Source organism: Balearica regulorum, chromosome W (genome assembly GCF_011004875.1).
Source record: "Balearica regulorum gibbericeps isolate bBalReg1 chromosome W, bBalReg1.pri, whole genome shotgun sequence".
NCBI classification, from domain to species: Eukaryota; Metazoa; Chordata; class Aves; order Gruiformes; family Gruidae; genus Balearica; species Balearica regulorum.
The window spans coordinates 25492690-25518336 of record NC_046219.1 but is presented as its reverse complement, the minus strand read 5'-3'; the positions used below and the strand labels follow the sequence as shown (position 1 = coordinate 25518336).

At 38.0% G+C, this 25647-nt stretch overlaps 1 protein-coding gene and 1 long non-coding RNA gene across 7 annotated transcripts in view; both read right to left on the bottom strand.

Moving 5' to 3' along the window:
• LOC142599166 (transcription factor RFX3-like) overlaps positions 1–25647 on the bottom strand; it is a 162744-nt gene that overhangs the window by 36998 nt on the left and 100099 nt on the right. For all 6 annotated transcript variants that reach the window (XM_075738929.1, XM_075738931.1, XM_075738932.1 and 3 more), the window contains 4 exons: positions 25318–25573; positions 11386–11460; positions 5381–5562; positions 2819–2938 (listed from right to left, as the gene is read on the bottom strand). In XM_075738929.1, the coding sequence (XP_075595044.1) occupies positions 2819–2938; positions 5381–5562; positions 11386–11460; positions 25318–25573 (633 nt within the window). The remainder of the gene's footprint in view (positions 1–2818; positions 2939–5380; positions 5563–11385; positions 11461–25317; positions 25574–25647) is intronic.
• Positions 1–25647, bottom strand: part of LOC142599224 (uncharacterized) — a 620151-nt gene that overhangs the window by 549934 nt on the left and 44570 nt on the right. The gene's annotated exons all lie outside the window — the stretch shown is intronic.

Genomic DNA, 25647 nt, shown 5'->3' with positions numbered 1-25647 from the left:
GGATATCAACAGAAAAAAAAAGTATAAGTAAAGATTTCTGCATGCTAGAGAACAACAAAATTGTATTAAACATACTGGAATAAGAAATACTGGTGATTTATATATATATAAATTTTTGTTTAAAATTACTATGATAAGCATAATTTAATGTGATAAAAATATTATGAAAACATCTACTCTTGCTTTTAAAATGTCTAGTTTTCCATCAAAAATTTTTAAGTCAAAAACTTCAAAGTTGGCAGTTTTTGCACAAAACATTGCATAGATAACAATTGGTTCATGAGTTCCCAATTTTTCAATGAAAATTTCTAATTTTTATGTTGGAAAAACACACTTTTCTGAAAAGTATCTGATTTTGCACAGAAAAGAGACAGTACTAAGTTTTTCACCTTCTAAATATCACACAGTCTATCTAGCTCCCTGCTCTCTGCATTTCATCTATTTAGAATGCCTGGGATTTGGAAACTTATTTTACTGAAATCTTTGCACATCTGAACTGATTTAGGGGATGAACAAAGATCTTCAAAACTACTTTATATAGATACCGTTTGGATGGAATAAATAAAGCAGATCCACAGTATTTTCATTAGTATCCAGTGAAAGGACAAAAGTCAATGGGCACAAATTGAAATATAGGAAATTCCACTTAAACATAAGAGAATTTAATTTTCTTTTTTTATTCTAAGGGTGGTTGAACACTGAAACATGTTGCCCAGGAAGGTTGTGGAGTCTCAGTCTTTAAAGATATTCAAAATCAAACTGTACAACATCTTGGGCAAACTACTCTAGCTGATACTGCTTTGAGCTGGGGGGGGGGTTGGACTAGATTATTTCCAGAGGTGCTGCCCTGGTTTCAGCTGAGATAGATTTAATTTTCTTTCTAGTAGCTGGTATAGTGCTGTGTTTTGGATTTAGTTTGAGAATAATGTTGATAATGCACTGATGTTTTTAGTTGTTGCTACATAGTTGTAGTGTTTACACTAAATCAAGGACTTTTCAGCTTCTCACACCTTGCCAGGTGCACAAGAGGCTGGGAGAGCATAGCCAGGAGAGCTGATCCAGACTGGCCAATGGGATATTCCCTACCATATAATATCATGCTCAGTATATAACTGGGGAAACTAGCCCAGGCAGATTTGCTGCTCGGACTAGGCATTAGATTGTTGGGTTTTTTTCCTTCTGCATGTGGTGAGCAATTGCATTTGTGCATCACTTGGGTTTTTATTTATTTATTTATTTATTTATTTATTATTATTGTTGTTGTTATTATTGCTATTACTATTATTATTATTCTCTTCCTTTGTTATTCTACTAAACTATTTTTATTTCAATCCACAAACTGTTGGGTTTTTTTCACATTCTCCTCCCCATCCCCTTGGAGGGGGGAGGGGGGAGCAAGCAGCTGCATGGTGCTTAGTTACCAGCTGGGGTTAAACCACGACAGGTAACTTCCAACCAAATGACATTTCCTGTTTTTCAATTTGTGCCCATTGCCCACTGCTGAGAAGAGTCTGGCTCAGTCTTTTACACCATCCCATCAGGTATTTATACACATAGATATGATCCCTATGTTGTAGGAGTACTGATCTCTAGTTCAGCCACAGCCATGCCTGTGGCTGGCTATGGATCCCATTGATCTGGACACCAACCCAAGGATTGACTTTCTGGCTTGACCTTTGACCTGCCTCATCACCACAAATTTGTCTGATGATCTGGACTCTTGGTTGAATCTGACTGCCATCTCCTGGTCTGCCCTGCTGCCTCATGTGGATGCTGTGGGACCGGGTCCAGGCTGGTCCTTGCCGTGCATATTATGCTGCTCGACTCCCAACTCCTCATCCTTTAGGGACAAGCTAGCCCTCGCTGCTCCCTGACAGGAAGACAGTGTTGAAAACCTTGCTTAAGTCAATATAGACAATATCCATTGCTCTCCCCTCATCCACTGAGCCAGTCACCTCATTGTAGAAGGCTATTCGGTTGGTCAAGCATGATTTCCCCTTCATAAGTCCATGCTGACAACTCCCAATCATCTTCTTGTCTTTCATAGGTGGGCTTTGGCTTTCCGAACACCATCCCTGCACACTCAGACTGTCTCTCAATATTCCTCCTGGGTTCCCTGACCCTGCTTCCACCTCTTGTATACTTTCTTTTTATGTTTGAGCTTTGTCAGGAGCTTCTTGTTCATCCATGCAGGCCTCCTGCCACCTTTGCTTGACTTCCTGCATGTTGGGATGGACCATTCTTTAGCTTCAAGGAGGTGATCCTTGAAAAATCAACCAGCTCTCCTGGACCCCTTTGCCCTATAGGACTGTGTCCCATGGGATTATTCCAAGCAGAGTCCAGAAGAGGCCCAAGTCTTCTCTCCTCAAGTCCAGGGTTTTGATACATCAGTTCTTGCCAGGAGGAGGAAATCAACACAAAGCTGAACCTAATCACAAGCTCTTCTATCATTTTATATATGTGCTGCTTAAAGTAATTAAAATGAACAACAGAATTTGAAATTCAAAGCTCCTATTTTATTTTTTTTCAGGTTGTGGGAAAATAACCAAGACTGCCAAAGAGCATCTGTTCAGAAGAATTGCATCATATTTTACTTTTATTATCACTTTTTTTAAATTTATGAGGTTTTAGGTATATACTCTCTCATGTCTATTGATATTAGACTCTAGTGATATCAGCTGCAGATCTGACAAACCTTTATTTTTTACAAGAGAAATTAAACAATTTCCATTAGAGGTTCAACTGTGCCACATAAATGAGGACAGGTAAGTCTCCAAGAACTAGAAATATGAAAAAGTAGTTTCATTTAACACTGTACCTCTGTTTCTGCTGCATGGGTTGCTGTCTCATAGCCATATATTGCATGTCCTCTTGTAGTCGATTAAGGGGAGAATCTGGTTTGACACGAATCCCATAATAATGGTATTTGGAGTTCCCCCTTTATGAAAGAATAAAAATAACATTAGTTTTATGCATATACATCATACTCACTTCACAATTTGCCTTGACTGGAAAGCAGTACGTAAAAGTTAGACTTGACTTTCACTCTAGTATAAAACTGGTAGAACTCCACCAGCTTCTGGAAATCAGTTCACTTAAATTTTCCATCTGTATTGGGTCTGGCTGAGATGGAGTTAATTTTCCCCATAGCAGCCCTCATAGTGCTGTGCTGTGTATTGGTAGATAGCAAGGTATTGATAACACACCAGTGTTTTGACTATTACTGAGCAGTGCTGGCACAGCATCAAGGCCCTCTCTCCAATATTTCTCCCTCCCTCAGCAGCAGGCTGGGAGTGGGCAAGATCTTGGGAAGGGACACAGCCAGGACAGCTGACCCAAATTGACCAAAGGGATATTCCATACCATATGATGTCTGCTCAGCAATAAAAAGCTGAGAGAGAGAGGGAGGAAGTGAGGGGCATTTGTTTTTACAATGTTTGTCTTCCAGAGCAACTGCTATGTGTACTGAAGCCCTGCTTTCCAGGAAGTGGCTGGACATCGCCTGCTGATGGGAAGTAGAGAATAATCTTTTGGTTTTGCTTTGCTTCCGTGCATGGCCTTTTGCTGTATTAAACTGCCTTTATCTTGACCTACATGTTTTTTGGGTTTTTTTTCCATCTTATTTTTCTCCCCTCCCTGTCCTGTTGAGGAGGGGAGTGATAGAGCAGCTTGGTGGATAACTGATGTCCAGCCAAGGTTAAACCACCACACCATCACTTTACCATTGGACTTCATTTAAATAGAATAAGGAAAGTAAAAACCAAATAAATGACTTATGTAGTCATGGTCAATAAAACAATTCCATAAATGGGATATGCTCGTGAGTGAGGATTCGTGTATGTTTCACTAGTCAACTTCATGTGGTGGTGCAAACCACCCCGCCCTCTTGAACTGCTCGGTACTTGGTGCAATTTCTCCCCTTTTTTTGAGCCACATACCTGAGCAGCAGACCAAAGCATCAAGGTGCCCCCTTAATGTGTCTGGTTCTTGCTTGCTTGGTAGCAAGAATGGCCTGGTACATCTGTGCTTGAACCGTGACATTCTTGTTCCCTCATTACTTGGGAACAATAGTGAAAATCAATCACCTCCTGACAACCTGGTACACCTGTACATGAGCTGTGGCCAAAAAGGGGAAGATGCCAGAAAAGTTTTTAGTCTGGGCAACTGGTGGAAAATACCAGAATATTTCACCATCCAAGCTGGAAAAGTACCTGACAAAAGTCAATTATCTTGCATCCTATAAATAGTGATTCTAAGTGAGACCCTTTAGAGCTCTCCTGGATCAGTATCACCCCAGAGCTGAGACACCTCTCAGGTGCAAACTTCACAAGAATTGTCTGCTAGGGCGAAGCCAGCCTTCTCGAGTCTCAACTATCACCCATTGAGGAATGCCAATGCATTGTGAGTATTTACTCTAAACTCAAAGAGGGAAATTTTAACTATAAGCTAGCTTCCAGCCTTCTTGAGTCTCAACTATCACCTGTTAAGGAATGCTGATGCATTGTATTTACTCTAAACTCAAAGAGGGAAATCTTAACTATAAGCTAGCTTCCTTCATCCACCTCTACTTAAATGCGTCTTTAAATACATACATTTGCCTTTACAAGTGTGGGTGGCATATATCACTGGGCCCAAATATTTCTGTTTGTTTGTACCTGTTTGTCTTATGTTTTATGTTTATATATACATATATATGTATCTATACACTTTGATTTAAGATACCTTATAGTAAGTTAGTGTGAATCTTGTCATCTTTGAATCTGTAATTAAGTTGCTGTTTTGATCATAATATATTTTACTGAATTACTTGTAAATCTTTAAAATTAGTCAATCGTTAAGTGCTGCTAAAATTTAACCTTTGACTTACCTTATACTATTAATAAATTCTGAATTGACTAAATCATAAACGTGTCAAACACCTTCATCCTCAACACTTCAGTCCTGATCAGCTGGAGAGGAAGAACAGAATTGGGCTATCTGCATTCATGTTTATGTGAGTGCTATTGGTGTCTATGTGAGTGCTGGTAAAGGCATTGCTCTGTGTTAGCTTAGCTGTGTTAGTATCATGTGTGTGTTTATCTGCATCTTTGAAACACATGTTCAGTCTCACTACTAGCTGGACCTGCAAATGGGAACAGCAGTAGCTGCATCCATTGGAATGAGATGGAAGATATCTGGGTCTTAAGGGTACATAGAAACTGGCTATAGCAGACTGAGAGTCCCCTGGGTCCTGAAGTCCACTGGATTTGGCAACTCCCTTAACAGTAAGGTTTTAAATATTTTTTTGCTTGTTTGTTTGCTTGTTTTTAAAATACAAGATTCACGTTCACAATTATTATTGATATTTTCTATTATACTTTAAGATTTCATTAACGCAAACCTGGTTCCCAGTCTTCTGGTCCGTAATCCCATGAAGATTGACCGTATGAGTTTTCCAAAGGAGGCAGCATTGACTGGATCTAACTTGTGCTCCTGACAATGACGTAAGTAATGGTTGTAAAGGGTACTTCTGGGGAGACTCACTCCTTCTGCCGTTTCATAGTTGTCTAAAAGCCATTGGAGCTATATCAAATATGAAAGAGTGAACATATGTAAATTCAGTATTACTCTACTAAAAAAAAACCTGTTATTTTTTTATACCACTCTTAAGGCCTGTTTAATACAGTGACTTTGTTCTTCAAGTAAATATAATCTCTTTAAATCTCTTTCAATGCTAGATATGCCATGATGCCTTAGTATCTTTTAGAATTACAAGAAAATAACAAAACTCATCGCACTTGTGACCTCAGATAGCTCCAGTTGTAAAAATATTTCAGATTCAGTACCATACATTAACATTTTCTGAAGTTGTTTGTGCTTTGAAGACAAATTGTTGGAACTTCAAGGAAATAAAATAATAGCTGTGATTTATATTAATTGCAGGAAAAAACTAAAAGGAGTAAGTTAATACATTTTTAATTCTGGAATGTTATACTATTTCTCTTCACCTGAAATTAAAAAAATATGAATGAAAAAACCCAGTACTTTAACTGAGTAGGGTTTATGTTCTTCCAAATACAAAGAAGAAACTATCAAATATAAGGTAACAAGCAATCTAGATGATATGAAAAATAACTGGCACATCTATAAAGTATTATGGGCCCAATCCCTTTCTGTTGTAGCCTGTTTGCCTTTTGACTTCAAAGAGGATCAGAATTAGTATTCTTTCTTTTTTCCATGTAATTTAATGTAGAATTTTGGTGAGCAATTTTGGAAGTATGTAAGCAAATAGTTTCTAATACATCACTGTACCTTTGTATAGAACAAATAGTAACTAACATACACACAAAACCCAAGTAAAATGGTCACTTTAATGACATTTAACAGTATAGGAGAACAACAGAATAAAATGGAAATATTTTTATAGTAGTCATATGTAAATTCTGTGGTTTCAGATTTTTTTGGATGCTAATATTTTACCTAGCTTACACCCCCCTCCCCCCATGGCTTCATATCCTTGGAATTTCCCTTTAATTTCAGCTTGAATAATTCCCAAATTTTGTTTTCTGCTTGCATTTACTACTTAATTGCTTAAAAAAGTAATTATACCAAAATGAATCAGCATGAACATCCAAATTTTCCAGGTTCACAAATCTTACCAAAATTCTGGGCTTCGTTTAAGCATCCAATAAATCCTGAAGCCATGGATTTGGTTTTGGCATTTGGAATAAAATTTTATTCCAATATGATGGAGCCTCACACAGTTGTATAATCCATTTCAATTTAGTTCACCAAAGCAATTAATATGACCAAGATATGTGTTTAAAGTACAGTAAAAGATATACAAAGTTTATGTGATATTTAATATGCCAGTCTGCAGGGTCATTTACTAATAGATCACTGAACCAATTCTGTTCTACTAATGTTCAAAATAACATGTCATTTAAAGAACATGAATATCAATAGTTTAATGCCCATTACTCATGAAATATGCTTCCACTCTGACCCTTCTTTATTGCAGAACTACTAGTAAAATTTAGATTATAATGAATATATTTAAAAGTCAGTTGTGAGCAATTTACTAAATACAATACATGAAAAATGAAAAAAAAAAAAAGCTAACATTTACTCCAGACCTTTCAAAGACCATCTTCATGTTTACTTTCTTACAGAAATCATCACCAGAACTATCATGCTTAGGTTTATAAACAAGAGTTCTATGTAAAGATGCAGGAGAAGCAAGTTCTAACAGGTTCAAGATGGATGCAGAGAATGTTGCACTTTAAATAAACATAACAAAAAAGGGCAGTTCATCATCCTTATATCAACTTGTAGATATAAATGCATTATTAAAAAAGTCTTAACATTCACAAATGTATCTTATCTTGAGCATTTAGAATTCTGAAATAAAGCCTAGGAAAAATATTATTGTAAAATTTTACCTTTACTTGAGTGTATTAACAAAACCATTTCACTAATTAATTACCCAAGTATATCTTAATTATATCTTTCAACCTTTCCATTTAATCTATACTAATTAGATTATGGAATATGAACTATTTCTGTTTTACCTCACAAAGAAAAAAATAATTGACAAAAAACCAAAATTATTTCCCAATTAACTTCTAAATATAGCATTAGACTTTTTTTTGAATTAGAATTTATTAGGATTCATTTAAGTGCATTTTACTAATATGTATTTATTTGACAGATATTCTTTCAACCACAGCTTGGCATTAGCCAACAATGGGAAAGTAAAACCCAAGATAAGTACAAAAATAAGAATTTTTGCTCTAGGGTGAAGATATTTCAATAACAAAAATGAAAAGATTACTTGGTAGGTTACAGCCTGGAAAGAAGAGTGCCAACAGCTGAATACCATGTAAAAAGGTAAATAATCTTCAGACATGATAAAGTTATTGCAAACAATCTTAAACACTTTTTTGTATTTGCAGAAATCTAATTTAAAATTGAAATGTCCAGACTTTGATTTCTAAATTTTTGATTTATAATATTAACAATATTGGAATGTTTTGAAATGGTTTACACAGAATAGGTAAATTGACTCCAACTTCAATGAAACTTCAATATTTAGAAAAAATCAGATTATAAATTAGTTAAGTCAATCACATGCAGAAAGAAATCAGGAAAGGAAATAAAATAGAGGAAAAAGAAAAAAATCATTAAAATGAACAGGTATTAACTTAGGCAACAAAATGCCAGCTTAAGGAAGAAGATAGGATTAAACCCATATTTACTGTCCTTATTTGAGTCATAATTAAATAAATGTTTTAAAAATAGGGAAAACATCCAGCAAGTTTGATCTGGGTTCCATTAATTTCTTCCAAAATGACTGAGGCTAGGAAAGAAAAATGATTACAGCAAGATGCACGGATGTCTCTTTTTTTCACAGAATCAACAATAGATCCCTCTATTTGTCTTTCAGTAGTTTTGAAAATACCTCAAACCAGTTAAGAAACATGAGGATAAGACTACCATAACAGACAGATGCAAATCTCATTATTAGGAAGATATTTTCATAGAATGATAGAATGGTTTGGGTGGGAACGGACCTTGAAAGATCATCTAGTCCAACCCCCTGCCATTGGCAGGGACACCTTTCACTAGATCAGGTCACTCAAAGCCCCATCCAAACTGACCTTGAACACTTCTGAGGATGGGGCATCCGCAAATTCTCGAACCTGATCCAGTGTCTCACCACTCTCATCGTAAAGAACTTTCTTCCTTATGTCCAATCTAAATCTACCCTCTTAACGTTTTAAACCATTTCCCCTTCTCCTGTCACTACAGGCCCTGGTAAAAAGTCTCTCCGTCTTTCTTATAAGCCCCCTTTAAGTATTGAAATGCCACAATACGGTCTCCCCAGAGGCTTCTCTTCTCCATGCTGAACAACCACAAATGTCTCCACCTTCCTTCATAGGAGAGGTATTCCAGCCCTCTGATCATTTTTGTGCCCCTCCTCAAATCAACTCTATCCAAGTATCTATATGTCATTGACAAAGACAGTAAATATTATTGGTCCAAGTACAGACCTGTTGTGGTTTAACCCCAGCCGGTAACTAAGCACTACACAGCCTCTCGCTCTACCACCCTCCTCCAAGGGGATGGGGAGGTGAATGGAAAAAAAAAACCCCTCGAGGGTTGAGATAAGACAGTTTAATAGGATATTAAAGGAAGATGATGATAACAATAACAACAATAATATTAATAAAAAACAATAATAAATAAATGTATATATTTAAAAAAAACCCAAGTGATGCACAAATGCAATTGCTCACCACATGCAAAAAAAACCCCAAGGCTCAGTCTGTTTCCGAGCAGTGAATCTGCCTCCCAACTTGCTTCCACAGTTATATATGGAGCATGACATTATATGGTAGGGAATATCCCATTGGCCAGTCTGGATCAGCTCTCCTGGCTATGTTCTCCCAGCCTCTTGTGCACCTGGCAAGGTGCGAGAAGCTGAAAAGTCCTTGATTTCGTGTAAACACTACAACTACGTAGCAACAACTAAAAACATCAGTGCATTATCAACATTATTCTCAAACTAAATTCAAAACACAGCACTATACCAGCTACTAGAAAGAAAATTAAAACTATATCTCAGCTGAAACCAGGACAGGACCCTTGAGGGAAACCACTCATTACTGATCTCCATTTGGACACTGAGCCATTGACTGCAACTCTTTGGACATGGCCATCCAGCCAGTTCCTTATCCATCTAACAGTCCATCCATCAAACCCATATCTCTCCAATTTAGCAGCCAGAATGTTGCACAGGACCGTATCAAAGGCCTTACAGAAGTCCAGGTAGATGACATCTGTAGCTCTTCCCTTGTCCATCGATGCAGTCACTGCATCATAGAAGGCCACTAGATTAGTCAGTCACGATTTGCCCTTGGTGGAGTCATGTTGGCTGTCTCTAATCACCTTCCTCTCTTCCATATGTTTCGACATGTCTTCCAGGAATATCTGTTCCATGATCTTTTAAGTAGTGCATGACACAGGAAACAGGGGAATACAGTTTTCTGATGTAGAAAAGCTTGTCCTTTAATTCTTACTGTTTTCAGTGTGAAGATTCTGGACTTCCTTGTCAGATTCAAGGCAGATATATCGATTCTTTTCTATCTAAGTTTTAAGACAGATTTTTGGCATTTTGCAAAAAAAAATAATCATCCATTTAATTATGAAATTAAAATAATTGTAGCATGTTTCTAGGTTGTCTTAACATCAAAACAATTATTTTAAAAAAATCCAAAATTATCTAAAAAGTCCTTCTTCACATTTTACAGAATTCAATTTCCCTCACCCAATTTTAGCATTTTCTAAGAAAAGTAAATTCTCTTCCAATAAATTATATTGGCTCCTGCTGTCTTTTTGTACCATGATGATAAACTTTGAGAAAACAATTTTGGTTTTCACCTCCATATTATCATATTCTTTGAGGTGAGAGGGGGAGATGTCAACAAATCAGAATAAGTGTATAGCCTCTGCCCAATGTACTCCTACATTCATATCACAGTCAATATTTACATTTCTCTTGTAAAGGAATACAAGAATCTGAAAAAATATGTATAGTGGTTAGTAAGGCTGAGAAGCAAAAAGGATGCAGTATGTATAGAAATTTAGCAGCATTAAAAAATACAAAACTATTTATTCCAACTGAAGAAAAAAAACATGTTTACATAACATTTCAAGAAAGACTAGCACTGTTTAAAAACACTGAAGATTAAACTTTGAGCCTTTCTCCTTTACCTAAAAGTTATATTTAATGACTTTACCACTATATTTGCAACCATTTTTTTATGCAAACATCTTCAGCTTTCTCTTATGGAAAATTCCTAACTACAAGATTTGCAAAGACAGAACAAAGCAAGAGGCAGAAAAATAAAACATATTAGAGGTAACAGATTGTTTTAATTTTTTTATCTCATCAAATAGATCTTCAGACTTCTTATCTTATAACAAACTTATTCAGAATAATAGAAATATTTAAAAAGAAATATAAAGAATATTTTTTATTCAAAGTGCTCCTAAATTATTTTATCGGGTACACAAATTGTAGAAAATTATTTTAAAATGCCAAACCCAGACTACTTAAGAATTATTTGATTATTATTTTTACATTTACATTAGGACCTGCAGAACAGGCAAATACATTAAGCTGTTTTAACACAATACAGAACCTAGAAAAGAAATGCACTCTGCAATATGTCATGACACTTAACCTGACAAAATATAGTGACAGATGATGTAGATTACAAGCAACTAAAATGGAAAGATTAAAAGCAAAAAGTAGCAATAAATTAAAACAAACATTTAGAGGCAGGCTAAGCATGCAGAACAAGCAAGAGATTAGCTTTCATGAAAGAAGAGACAACTTACATGGCTGTTGAGAAGAGAGCTTCTGTGAGTAGAAAGACCATCAGACTTTTGCAGTGTCTCAATCGCCATTTCAATCTGATAATAAATGTCATTAAAAAATGACTCAAGACAAGACAGTAAAAAAGGCTGATCAAAAAAATTCTGATAGATTGCCTTAAGTTCAACAGAAATAGCTAGTTCAGTCACAGCTAAGGGATATTTTCTACTTAAAGGCCTCATCCCGAAGTCTCCATGAGGGCAAACCTCCCCAGTGAAGCCAGGGAAGCATTTTGCTTGCATATATACTGCAAGATCCTACTTTCAAAGTCCAATTTATATTCCTCCCTGGTCATGAAATAAGAGAAGTGGATTTACCAGTAAGCTACATTGCAAACAGTAGAAATTACTGACCAATCAATGTTTTCAATAAAAGAAAAAAAAAAAAAAGAATAAAATCCTAAGAAAGACCTCAACATTTCTTCCTCCAAGTATTTGAGAAAGACCTGTGCACACTTTGAATGTGAATTAGAAACAAAATTTCTGCTCTCTGCAACCATGGAGTAAAATCTCAATCATTCAGTAGGTTTTCTGCCATTAGTTTCATTGGACAGGATATCACCCCCACAGCCTGTCAGAGCATTCTTTGAATATCCAGAGCTCTCAAAGTAAATGAAAATTGAAGGTTTACACAGACAACAAGATCCATCCTTTAAAAAAAGAAAAAAAAAATCAGATGGGTTCAGAATAATATTTTTAAAAGAAAAAGTATTATATGCCACTAATCATACAGTAGTATTACTCCTAATACAAATGTGTAAAGACAACCATACCCATTCCCATTCTTCCCCCCCATATTAATACACCTTTTGATTAATTCCATGGCAGCATTAAAAATAAAATTACAATCTAACTGTAGTTTAGCTGCAGCGCTAGAATAGCAAAAACATTGAAAGTGATAGAGACAATGGGATGTACAGTAAAAGAAGGCACATAATTAGCCACATTAAATGCAAAAACCACAAAAGCAATGGAAAACCATCTGTACATTTAAAACCACTTATTGTCCCTGTAGACAGTTTTTAAATAAGTCTTCCCTATCCTTCTTTAATTATTACAGTAAAAGAGTTTGTGCTGGTAAATTACATTACTAAAATGAGTTCACTCAGTATAGAGCAAAAACCTGGAAAATAATTCAGATTATATTTCAATTAGTGCATGAATACAATTTACTTTCCCTTTTTTATAAGCTAATCAAATAATAGTATTTTACTGTAGTATTTCTCAATGAAAAATGAAGTCTTTCTTACAACTGTCTAATATTAGAAATATAAGCCTTTTTATAAAAGCATACAAGTATCTGATTAGTATGTAAGAAAATATACATCGATATTATAAAAATAATGTTTAAATACAGATTTTTTTTCTTGCTTCAGTGGAAAATACTATTAGGTCAAACTATTCAATCAGACAGAAAAGGTCAGATTTAAAAGGATATAGTATGCTAAAAATTAAAAGGTTAAGATTTCATCATACTAAGATCAACTTACCATATATTGCAACCATAGACACTCCCATCTTAACATGATAACATGATATATAATTTGGATCATTCTGAATCTTACTCCACTGTTTGACAATACCTTGTCTACAGAAGTACTACAGGACTGAAGTCCTGCCTCCTGCTGCTCGTTCCAGCTACTACACTACTCTCTCACTTCACTGAGACAAGTTTTTGTGGCCTGTTCAAAGAATCAGTCCTTTAAAATTGTAAATGAATAAGTTTTATTTATATATATATATATAAAAACCACTTTACTGCTTTGGTAATAGCATAGCACTACAAACAGTTGAGGGAACAAGGCACTGGGGAAGATATGTGAATATATGTCACCAATATTGGCACTGAAGACAATATATCCGTGGCCACAGATCCATAGATTTTAAAACCAGAGATCTTAATGATTATTATGATCAGCTTGCCTTATTTTTTGAATAATGTAGATCAGGAAGTGTTCATTACCGCTAAAATTCACCATTCATTATTTCATCAATCTCATGAAGTATTACTGAACTAGAGCAAGTCTTTCAGAAAGACATCTTATCTATATTTAAAGTGATAAATATTCACCATATTCTAGTGTAACCTGTTCCAATAGTAATTATTTTCATTATTAAACATTTTGTACATTATTCCTTGTCTAAATTTTGATCAGTTGCATTTTGAGCTTTACCTGCTACTGAAATATCTCTTTAGTATCAGAAAACTTTTTCCCATGCAGGCACCTAACCATACACAAAACATCTCTTAACCTTCTCTAGCATGTAAATAAAATATGCTTAACTTGAAGGCAGATTTTCCAGATAGTGAATCATTTGTTTTGCTCATTTTAAAAACTTCCAGCTACTTCTGGGTTTTCTCTCATTTCAATGTATTTTATTTTTTAAAATCTCAAGCTTCTGATAGGCTTGTGTCCTGGTTTCAGCTGAGAGGATTGATTTTTCTTCATAGTAGCTAGTGTGGGGATATGTTTTGGATTTGTGCTGGAGACAGCATTGATAATATAGAGATGTTTTTGTTCTATGGACTTATTGTTGAGCAGTGTTTACACGAGGCCAAGGCCTTTTCTGCTTCTTGCACTGCCCTGCCAGCGGGATGGCTGGGGGTGCACAAGAAGTTGGGAGGAGACACAGACAGGACAGGTGACCCAAACTGACCAAAGGGATATTCCACACTATATGACATCATGCTCAGTTTATAAGGAGCTTGGGGGAAGAGGAGGGGGGGGGCGGCGGCATTCGGAGCGATGGCGTTTGTCTTCCCAAGTAACCGTTATGCAGTGACTGGAGCCCTGCTTTCCTGGAGATGGCTGAACACCTGCCTGCCCATGGGAAGTGGTGAATGAATTCCTTGCTTTTGCTTTGCTTGTGCGCGCGGCTTTTGCTTTACCTATTAAACTGTCTTTATCTCAACCCACGAGTTTTCTCACTTTAACTCTTCCAATTCTCTCCCCCCATCCCGATGGGGGGGAAGTGAACGAGCGGCTGCGTGGTGCTCAGCTGCTGGCGGGGGTAAAACCACGACAGTCCTTTTTGGCGCCCAACGTGGGGCTCGAAGGGTTTGAGATAATGACAGATTTGATTGGAATGTGCTAGATTGAATTTATAGCTGTTATTAGCTATTTAGTATTAGCTGTTTAGCTATTAATTGGCAGGCTCCTGTGCTTGCCATGGGGCTTGCTTGCCTTACTGTCTATTAGAGTCTAGTGCTCGTTAGTGGCTGCTTTGTGCTTTCGCTGCTCGCTGTACTGCCGTACTGCTCATCATCTTACTGTGCTGTGCCTGGGAACATTTTGATAACAGCAATGGCGATGCGCCTGGGCTGGCAGGTGGCCAGGGCATCGCTGCTGTTTTTGTGCTGCTGTCCTGGACAGGCTGGAACTCCTGTGTGCACTCGAGTCGAAGGGACTGTGACCTGTGGATGATTCCACGTCGGAGCAGGACACCCCAAAGCGTCTGTGGCTGTGGTTGCATCTGTGCCGCAGCAGGTATATCTCGAAGTGTCTGGGGCCGTGGTTGCATCTGTGCCGCAGCAGGTATACCTCTGGAAGTGTCTGGGAGCCAGTGGTTGCGTCATGCTGCGCAGCAGGTATACCTCTGGAAGGATCTGTGAGCCAAGGATAAGTCCATGCTGAAGAAGGTACACCTTGAAGCATCAGTGGCTGTGCATGGGTCATGCTGGAACATTTCAAAGTGTGTGGCCATGGACGAGCCCATGATAGGGCAGGTTTATTTCTGAGAGGACTGAAGCGACTGTGACTGTGGGCAAGGCCACACTGGAGCAAGTGTATCTATGAAGGCATTGTGGCTCATGGAGAAGGCCATGCTGGAACAGGTGCACCTCGAAGCGACTGTGGCTGTGGATAAGTCTATGCCACAGCAGGTGTACCCCTGGAGAAACTGTGGCTCACGGATAAGGCTCCACTTGGAGCAGGTAGACCCCTAAGGGACTGCAGTCTGAGGATAAGTTCAAGCCGGAGCAGGGGCAAGGGGAGGTGTTCATTGCAATGGTAAACTGGATGGTCTGACTCGAAGGGACCAGGGGTGGAGATTGTAATGGAAATACCTTTAAATTGTTGTAACCCATGATTTGAGTTGCATGTTACAGGAATTATTGTAGCAGAAATCACCTGAACCAATGGAGAACAAGCCTTACAGGGGGCAGCGCAAGTGCAGCAGTGGACCTGACCTGAGCTGGTTTTGGTGCCCAGTAACTCCACATGTCAACCACCTCTCCTGTCCTGAGTGACCACCATGGTGGATGGAGCCCAAGGTTGTGGACCAAGTGAACCCAATGGACATTTTGTGGACATTTATGGACATTTTAAAAGGGTGGTCCACAGACTAAGGGAATGATATCAGCATATTATATCAAGGGATGAGAAGGGTGGTGGTGCTTAATGAGGATGTATTGAATTGTGTGGGACCTGGGCATGACGTAAATAGTATGGAATAAGGGGTGGATAATGTCCTGGTTTCAGCTGAGAGGATTGATTTTTCTTCATAGTAGCTAGTGTGGGGATACGTTTTGGATTTGTGCTGGAGACAGCATTGATAATATAGAGATGTTTTTGTTCTATGGACTTATTGTTGAGCAGTGTTTACACGGGGCCAAGGCCTTTTCTGCTTCTTGCACTGCCCTGCCAGCGGGATGGCTGGGGGTGGACAAGAAGTTGGGAGGAGACACAGACAGGACAGGTGACCCAAACTGACCAAAGGGGTATTCCATACTATATGACGTCATGCTCAGTTTATAAGGAGCTTGGAGGAAGAGGAGGGGGGGGTGGCGGCGATTCGGGGCAATGGCGTTTGTCTTCCCAAGTAACCGTTACGCGTGATGGAGCCCTGCTTTCCTGGGGATGGCTGAACACCTGCCTGCCCATGGGAAGTGGTGAATGAATTCCTTGTTTTGCTTTGCTTGTGCGCGCGGCTTTTGCTTTACCTATTAAACTGTCTTTATCTCAACCCACGAGTTTTCTCACTTTAACTCTTCTGATTCTCTTTCCCATCCTGATGGGGGGGAGTGAACGAGCGGCTGCGTGGTACTCAGCTGCCGGCTGGGGTAAAACCACGACAGCTTGGGTCCTCAGGCTTTCAAAATGTTCTATGTGAAACAGGCCCCTGCATGTGCGGGAAGTGCCAGCTACTTTAACGGCAAGTTATTCATGTGCAGAATCTGTTCCTTCAATATTTCAAGTTCAAAGTTAGGGCCAGGAACTTAGACTTTGATTCTGGAAAGAAATGAGCATGAACTTAAGTTCACCTTTATTCAGAGTAGCATTTAAGCATATATCCCAAATTAAATAAGGATTATCCTGAATAGTGTTTGTTTTTTTTAAATTGTAACCTTGACACTATGGGAAAAATTATGAAAATAAATTTAACATTTTAAATTATATTCTACACATATAGAGATTAATTAATTGCATTCCTTACATTTCTAAGGACAAGCAGTCAGAAGTTACCGGCATATTTACAACTGGAGTGCTAACTGACAAAAAAAATAACACATCCACTTGTTTGAATGTGTGATCAGTCATACATTTCTTCTTTTTAAAAGACTAATTCAATATGTATAGACATCATTTATTAAAATGCTTTGACTGATAACTGAAAAAAGTTATCATTCCCACAGCAACCCCAATCAAATCATGTTAAAAATATCTGCATCACTAATTAATAATGCATATAATTATCAGTGTACATATTAATATAAACACTCAGTTTTCCATCTAAAATGCTAATTTATTATCTGCCATAGTCATTAATGGTTAAGAAGGGTATGTTTTCTGTAGATAATAAATTCAAAACTATGATTATTGTACATCAACTAAATCCTACAATGTAATCTTATTAACTGTTCCTGTTAAAGTCTTATTGTCCATTAACGTTTTATCAGATGAACATATACATTAATGTCTCAGATGCCTTTATAGTATATACATAGAACAACACTTAACAATCCCAAATTCACTTTGAAAAACTGCCTTCCTAAAAGTCAATGGCAAACAAGTATTACTTTCTTCATGATTCAAGTAATTGACACAAAACACTTAAGTTGTTCTGAGGAAGTCAGGACATAAGGAAAAAAAATTCCTCAGAAGTTTAAGCTCTGAGGTACTGAAATTAACATGACCATCCTCCAATTCATTATCTATATTTGTTTGCATTTCCAAGCCCCTCTTCACTGACAATAAAACAGGTTGCTTTTGGTGATATCTTAAAGTTTAAGACATTTGCTGCCTCATGTCCAAAAGAAGTCCATGTCTCTATCTACACAGGCACCTATTTTTAAATTTGTCTGCTTCCTTTTATTTTTATCTGCTATATCTTTAGAACCTTTTAACTTTAATCAGCTTCAAAAAATGTTGCCATTGTAGGCTTTAAACCAAGTGAAATACTAAAGAAGTTTTCATCAAGTGAAGAAATTCATCACCACTGTGATGAAATTGCTAATTCATCAAATGTATACTGGAAAAATTAAATTCAGCAAAGCTAATTAAGCCTTGGGTACTACTGATAACTGTGTTTGCTGTTGTAGCTTTTCCTTGTAACAATTGTTGACAATCCTAAAACAAGGTCCATACACATCGCTATAATAATCAAGTGTTATATGATAAATGGATGAGAACTCGAGTGCTTGCCACTTATATTTCAAACCAATGCATTCATACAAATGCTGCTGTCCTCTGAAGAGGTACTCATGCCAGAATGTTGAATTGGGCAGACAAACTTGTCTAGAAACAGAGACTTGAAAATGAAGCATCAGTGACCATATAAAAAGAACTCACAGGTCCAACTTTTACACCCAGAATGTGAAAGATTCTCTCGAAAGTCCCCACAGACTAAGCAACTGTAGTAGAGCTTTTACTAGGTTATATCAAATTTTGCTCAAGAGAATGAAAAAGTAATTGAAAGAAGGAAAAAAAAAAGCAACTTTAAAGATTTTGGGAAAAAAGAAGTTTTGTACATATACACAACAAGGTCATAAAAAGATGTAAAATATGTCTGATATTTTTTATATGCCAACTTTAAAAGAACTCAGAAAAGCTTTAGAAGTGTTTGTATATGACTAGATGCACAAACAGCAGGAGATAGCTCATATTCAAAGGAGAACAAGAGAGAAAATAATGAATTACTGGAACAGTGCTGGCCACATCAGTAAGAACACCAGTCATCCAATGAAAATATTGACATTTATGGGAATCCACAGACAGAGTTAGACATAGTTGTGGTCTCTGCTGTTGTATTACTTTTCATAATGTTTTATTTCTGTTTACCTTCCAAAACAAAATACTGTAATTAATATATTTATAATAATTAAGGAGAAGACAAGTTTAAGAAAATAATGGCCTCCAAAATTCATACTTTTCCCAAATGGAATGTTTAATTAGGCTGAGGACTTCTTTTCTGTCCCTAATCAGATAGGAAAGCTGGGAGAAATGAACAGGGGCCCTAATTATTTTGTTTGTTTTCTGATGTCAATGTGAGGGTATTTCAGATGCTATGAGCATCCATTACATTTCGTTATAAAATAAACACATCACAGTTATCTCCAGTAGTATGCATATTGACTGATGAATATAAATCTTTCTTATAAACAGAAAACAACATATGGGGCCAACATATGCAGCAGAAGCATACATAATATCCATGACTTGGTAAAAATTCAAAATGCTTGGAGTTTATATCAGATGACTTCTTCCTCCCTAAGTTGTCAAATGACAATTCACTGTCCATTTTTATCTTCTTTGCTGGATGTTTCAAATGGCTGGTCAAATTATCAATTCCACTCTTTCTCTTGGAACCAACCCCTTAACATAAATCAAGCAGTAGTTTGTATACCTCATCTTTCTCATACACTTGAGATTCTAAATCACTGAGTTGCCCTGTAGTTAATCTGCCAGATATAGTACAGACTCAAAAATCTCCCCAAAACCTTAGAATTTCTAGAACAGGCACTGAACTCCTAAAAAACACATAGCAAGACCCATACACTTCCACAAGAGTTAGTCCCATCAGGAAATCAGGATTGAGAAACAAAACAGAAAGTTCAGATAATTATTTTTAAAAATACAGAAAAAATATGACAAGACAGAGTTGGCAAGAGATGAACTGCCACTTTTAGAACAAACTGGATATTTAATTAGACACGCAGAAATCCACTCCTCTAGAAAAGTGCTAACACCATGCCACTGAGAATTGGACTGTTACGATAGCAGTCAGTGTCTAGTCATATTTGACCTACTTTACACGTTTTCACAGAAAAAAAGAAAAGGAACAGACAGAAAATCACCCCAGGGATTCAGAGGCATCTCAAATACCAAATTTTTAATACCTCAGAAACAAAAAAGTCATTGTATTCTGTCCTGATTTTGGCAGGGATAGAGTTAATTTTCTTACTAGCAGCTGGTATAGTGCTATGTTTTGGATTTAGGATGAGAATAATGTTGATAATGCCCTAATATTTTAGTTGTTGCCAAGTAGTCAAGGACTTTTCAGTTTCTCATACTGGCCTGCCAATGAGAAGGCAAGGGGCACCCAAGAAGCTGAAAGGGAACACAGCCAGGACAGCTGACCCAAACTGACCAAAGGGATATTCCATACCATATGACGTCATGCTCAGTATATAACTGGGGAGAGTTGGACAGGAGGCAGCACGGCTCAGGAACTGGCTGGGTGGTGAGCAATTGTTCTGTGCATCACTTGTTGTTGTTATCATCATCATCATCATCATCATCATCATCATCATCATCATCATCATCTTCCTTTTCTGTCCTATTAAACTGTCTTTATCTCAACCCACAAGTTTTACCTTTTATCTTTTTGATTCTCTCCTCCATCCCACTGCGGGGGGGAGTGAGCAAATGGCTATGTGGTTGTTTTAGCTGCCTGCCAGGTTAAATCTACAATGTGTTCCTTTGGCCAATTTTTAATAATGAGAACAATACACTCAAATGTATTTTAATTCCAACAACATTTCAACTTGATTTCTGTTACATTTCTCTACTGAAAATTATTAAATCAATTGCATCAGAATTTTCCATAAGAGTGTACTGGTTTTACGTGGCAAGGTTTTGGTAGATGTGGAGGGTGCAGGTATGGCTTCTGAGAGGAGACACCAGAAGCTGCCCCCATGTCAGACAAAGCCACTTCCAGCTGGCTCCAAGACAGACTCGCTGCTGGCCAAAATTGAAACAATCAATCAGTGATGTTGCTAGTCCTTCTGTGATAACATGTTGTAACAGTGGAGCAGATATCCACCTGCAATCCATGGAGGACCCCATGCAAGAGCAGGTGGGTGTGTCCTGAAGGAAGCTGCAGCCCGTGGACAGGAGCCCACGCTGGAGCAGGTTCCTGGCAGGACCTGTGGCCCATGGAGAGGAGCCCATGCTGAAGCAGGTCTTCTGACAGGACCTGTGACCTTGTGGGGGACCCACGTTAGAACAGTTTGTTCCTTAAGGACTGCACACCATGAAAAAGGCCCATCCTGGAGCAGTTCATGAAGAACTGCAGCCTGTGGGAAAGACCCATGTTGGAGATCTTCATGAACATCCAATGGGAGGGACCGCACGCTGGAGCAGGGGAAGAGAGTGAGGAGGAGCAAGTGGCAGAGACAATGCGTGATGAACTGGCTGAAATCCCCATTCCCCGTCGCCCTAAGCCACTTGGGAGGAGGAGGTAGAAGAATCGGGAGTGAAGTTGAGCCTGGGAAGAAGGGAGGGGGGGAGGGAAGGTGTTTTTAGATTTGTTCTTATTTCTCATTACCCTACTCTGTTTAATTGGCAATAAATTACAATAATTTACCCAAGTCGAGTCTTTTTGCCTGTGAAAGTGTGGTGGGTTGACCTTGGCTGGCCTCCAGGTGCTCACCAAGCTGCTCTAACACTCCCCTTCCATCAACACAGGAGGAGAAAAATATGACGAAAAGCTCGTGGGTTGTGATAAGGACAGGGCGATCACTCTCCAATTACTGTCATGGGCAAAACAGAGTGTTGAGGAGTGAGAGTGAGAGCAGCTTGGTGGGCATCTGGTGGCTAGGTCAACCTACCACAAAGAGTTATCTCAGAAACAATTTGTTTGCAATTAATACACTAAATATAACATGCTGATTGATAGTTAATATAGGTATGTGATCTACTGAATAAATATATTAAGAGGCAAAACTAGAAACAAAACATTAGGTGTTACAGGGCTTTTTAAATTTCATTTTTTTAACAATTTAATTTACATTTTTAACACAACAAAAGCTAATGGATGAAAGATGGAAAGAAATAAGCAACATGAGCAGATGAGGCCAGAATATAAATGGTGCAGGTGTGACTGACCTTAGTCTCATGGGGATTTTCTGGACATACAGTGGTGGCTGTATGGGGCTCACAGGGGCAGAGTAGGACATATACGTACTTCTGTCTACTGTGCAACACTGAAACTTATCTCTCTTTCTGGAAGGGCTAGGGAGAAGCCATGATGCTTCACGGCTATGGAACAGAAAGAAGCAGGAGGCAAAGTCTTGGGGGACAGAGGTTAATGAGAGTACAAAACCCCCAAATCCTCTAATCTTACCACCCCACTTGTTAATTCATAACTAACCAACATTTTTAGCAGTGGTAGTAATTGACCATTTGAGTGACTGATTAAACAGATTATTCACCTTGTGAATTGATTGTGATGCCTTTTTTCACCAAACAAGTCACTGTGCTCAGAAGAAGATTTGAATAAAAATGTCAGGTCTGTATGATTAAAAGGTTAGACTAGATGATTTAATATTCCAAAGTAACAAAGGTCCATGTATCTCTGATTTTTTTATCTGAAGCAGTTTGTTCATCCTAGGACAAATCCAGCTACATAAAAAGTGTGCTGCCAATTGCCAGAGGGGTGAGAGAATAGACAAGGAAAAAAAATCCTTTACCTGGAAAGAGACCGACTGTTTGAATAAATAAAATCTCATCTCAAACTACTTTCTAAATCACAACCATTCCAGCTTAAAATAAGGCTATGGTAGTTTATACAGTTTTATATATTTTTTTTACTCTTAAAATAGCTATAATACTTCCACTAAAATTATATTATCAGGATATGACATTACTGTTGGGCCTCTTTATTTGCAGCTGTTATTCTTTTTCTCCCACTCCATTATAGGATGGTTTATTTTAGGAAGGTACAATGCTTTCTTTTACATCAGGAGAATGCTTAGAACACTGTACTTAGTACCAGAAGTATTAATTAATTAATTCATATTGACTTTGATTTATTTCTATGTACCTTTTGATCTGCACAAGTATGACTGAAATAGGATAAATTTCTGAGTCAAGAGTTCCTATGGTTAGTGATGACTGATGAATAACAGTGACTGCAGATCAATCCTAATGCTTGTTAGAAAAAACAGAACTAATGGATGGGAGCTCCTCCCTGGCTGACAAGCATAAAACATTTTTTAATTTAATAACTATATACACATTTTGAAAGTTTTGACATTAGGAAACATTGATAATATAATTCAAATTTTATCAGAATGGTCCTTAAGACATTCATATATGGTAAAAAGTGCAGGGTGATTTAAATTCTATTATTGATAGGGCAGATAATTTTCTAATTAGTCTTTGCTGTAGCTGCCTGTCCTCTGATAGTAACTGTCAGTAAGCCACACAGACTCATCCTTCAAGTAGGATACAACATGTAATATAATTTCAAATTGCCAACCAATTAGGGCAAATTGCTCCTCCTACAATCTATAAGTAGAATTATCAGGAAGAGCTAAAATCTTATCGATGTTAAGACTAATTTACTAGTCACAAAAATTTAATGATTTGATTAGTGAAGGTAAAAAAAAAACAAAATGAAGTTTTTTGTTGTAAACAGTGAAACATAACTAAATCTTGATATGGCAAAAGTGTCAGAGGTTATAATAAGCCCATGACTGGTTCATTTGTCTCCATGTGAAAATTATCCAAAATTAATTCAAAATATTTGTATACATTTGCTGAGTATTACATTAGGAAGCAGGCCTGGCTACGTATTATTGTGATCTCTTAAATTCTCTATACAAGTATGAAAAATATTATGATGGTGCAGGTAGGATGAGGATTAAAAGTGAGATGAGCTCTAGCTATATCAGGTGCAAAGCAAAGAAAAATTGAACTGCTGTGTTGCTCTAGTTTACCTGGTTTATTTATACCTTTGGGTAAATTTAAAACTGAGTATGTGTTTGACATCACAGTTTAAGCTGAACTGTTCAGGTTTGAATTGACTCTTGCTTGTACGAGTTGAACCCTACATATCAAGAGTCTAAAATTAATTAGAGATGTCAAGAACTAATTAGAGATCTCAAGACTGGTGGCAGCCTGGGCTGCAGTGATCATGCCCTGGTGGAATTCACAGTCTTGAGGAATATGGGCCAGGTGAAAAGTAGAGTCAGGACTCTGAATTTTAAGACATCGAACTTTCAGTTGTTTAAGGAATTAGTGGATGGGACCCCCTGGGAAACTGCCCTCAGGGATAAAGGACCTGAACAGAGTTGGCAGCTCTTCAAGGACATTTTTCTTAGAGCGCAAGAGCTCTTGATTCCCACATGTAAGAAATCAGGTAAGGAAGGCAGGAAACCAGAATGGCCCAGTAAGGACTTCTTGGCAGTGGAACCAGGGACATGTATCCTGGGAAGAATATAGGGATGCTTCCCAGAGGTGTAGGGATGGGATCAGGAAAGCTAAGGCACAGGTAGAACTGAATTTGGCAAGGGATGAGAAGAATGATAAGAAGCACTTCTACAGGTATGTTGGCCAGAAAAGGAAGATTAAAGAAAATATATCCACCCACACTCCAATAAATAGGATGTGAGAACCGGTGACAACTGACATGGAAAAGGCTGAGGTACTCAACAATTTTTTTGCCTCCATTTTCAATGAAAATGTCTCTTCCCACATCTCTCAAGACCCTGAACCTCAAGGCAGGGACTGAGGGAAAGAAGTCCCGCCCATCATAAGAGAAGATCAGGTTTGAGACAGGCTGAGAGAGTTGGGGTTGTTCAGCCTGGAGAAGAGAAGGCTCCAGGGAAATCTTATAGCAGCCTTCCAGTACCTGAAGGAGGCCTACAAGAAAGATGGAGAGGGACTGTTTACAAGGACATGTAGTGACAGGACAAGGGGTAATGGTTTTAAACTAAAAGAGGGTAGATTTAGATTAGATGTTAGGAAGACATTCTTTACTGTGAGAGTGGTGAGGCACTGGAACAGGTTTCCCAGAGAGGTTGTGGCAACCACATCCCTGAAAGTGTTCAAGGCCAGGTTGGATGAGGCTTTGGGCAACCTGGTCTAGTGGACAGTGTCCCTGCCCATGGCAGGAGGGTTGGAACTAGGTGATCTTTGAGGTCCCTTCCATGCTCAGAATATAAGGGGCTGGGGGAAGAGGAAGGAAGCAGGGCAACGTTCGGAGTGATGGTGTTTGTCTTCCCAAGTAACTGTTATGCATAATGGAGCCCTGTTTTCCTGGAGATGGTTGAACACCTGCCTGCTGATGGGAAGTGGTGAATGAATGCCTTGTTTTGCTTTGCTTGCACGCATGGCTTTTGCTTTACTTATTAAACTGTTTTTATCTCAACCCATGAGTTTTCTCACTTTTACTCTACCAATTCTCTCCCCCATCCCACCGGGGGAGGGGAATGAGTGAGCAGCTGCATGGTGCTTAGTTGCCGGCTGGAGTTAAACCACGACAGCACTCCCTTAATACTATTCACAGGCACAAAGTTAAATTAAATGTAAATATTTGCAAGACAAAGCCATGTATTACTGATTCTGCCAACATAATATGCTTTTTGCTACAGAAACATGTCATTACACAGGAACATCATAGTGACAAAGAAACTATCCCCAAAGATTTAACATAGTTTGAAGTACTTACTGTAGCTGGGGAGGCCCGTGTTGTATGAGTCACTGAATGTCCAGAATTTTCCATTGAATTGCCAATCAGATAGGTCCCTCCTGAGCTGCTAATGAGCTGTCCTCCTGGAACACTCATCTGAATCCCTCCAGTGCCCACCATACTATGAGAGGAGACCACTGTTGTTGCCTGTGCAGAACTTCCTTGAGTATCGAAGTAATTTCCCCCAGTATTTTGGCTATACATCTGGGTTTCTGTGTAAGGATAAGTTGTTCGACTTCAGGAAAAGAAAACAAAAGAAGTAGTAGTTATTTATTTATTTGGATTGTTTAAGTGAGGGAAACATCATTA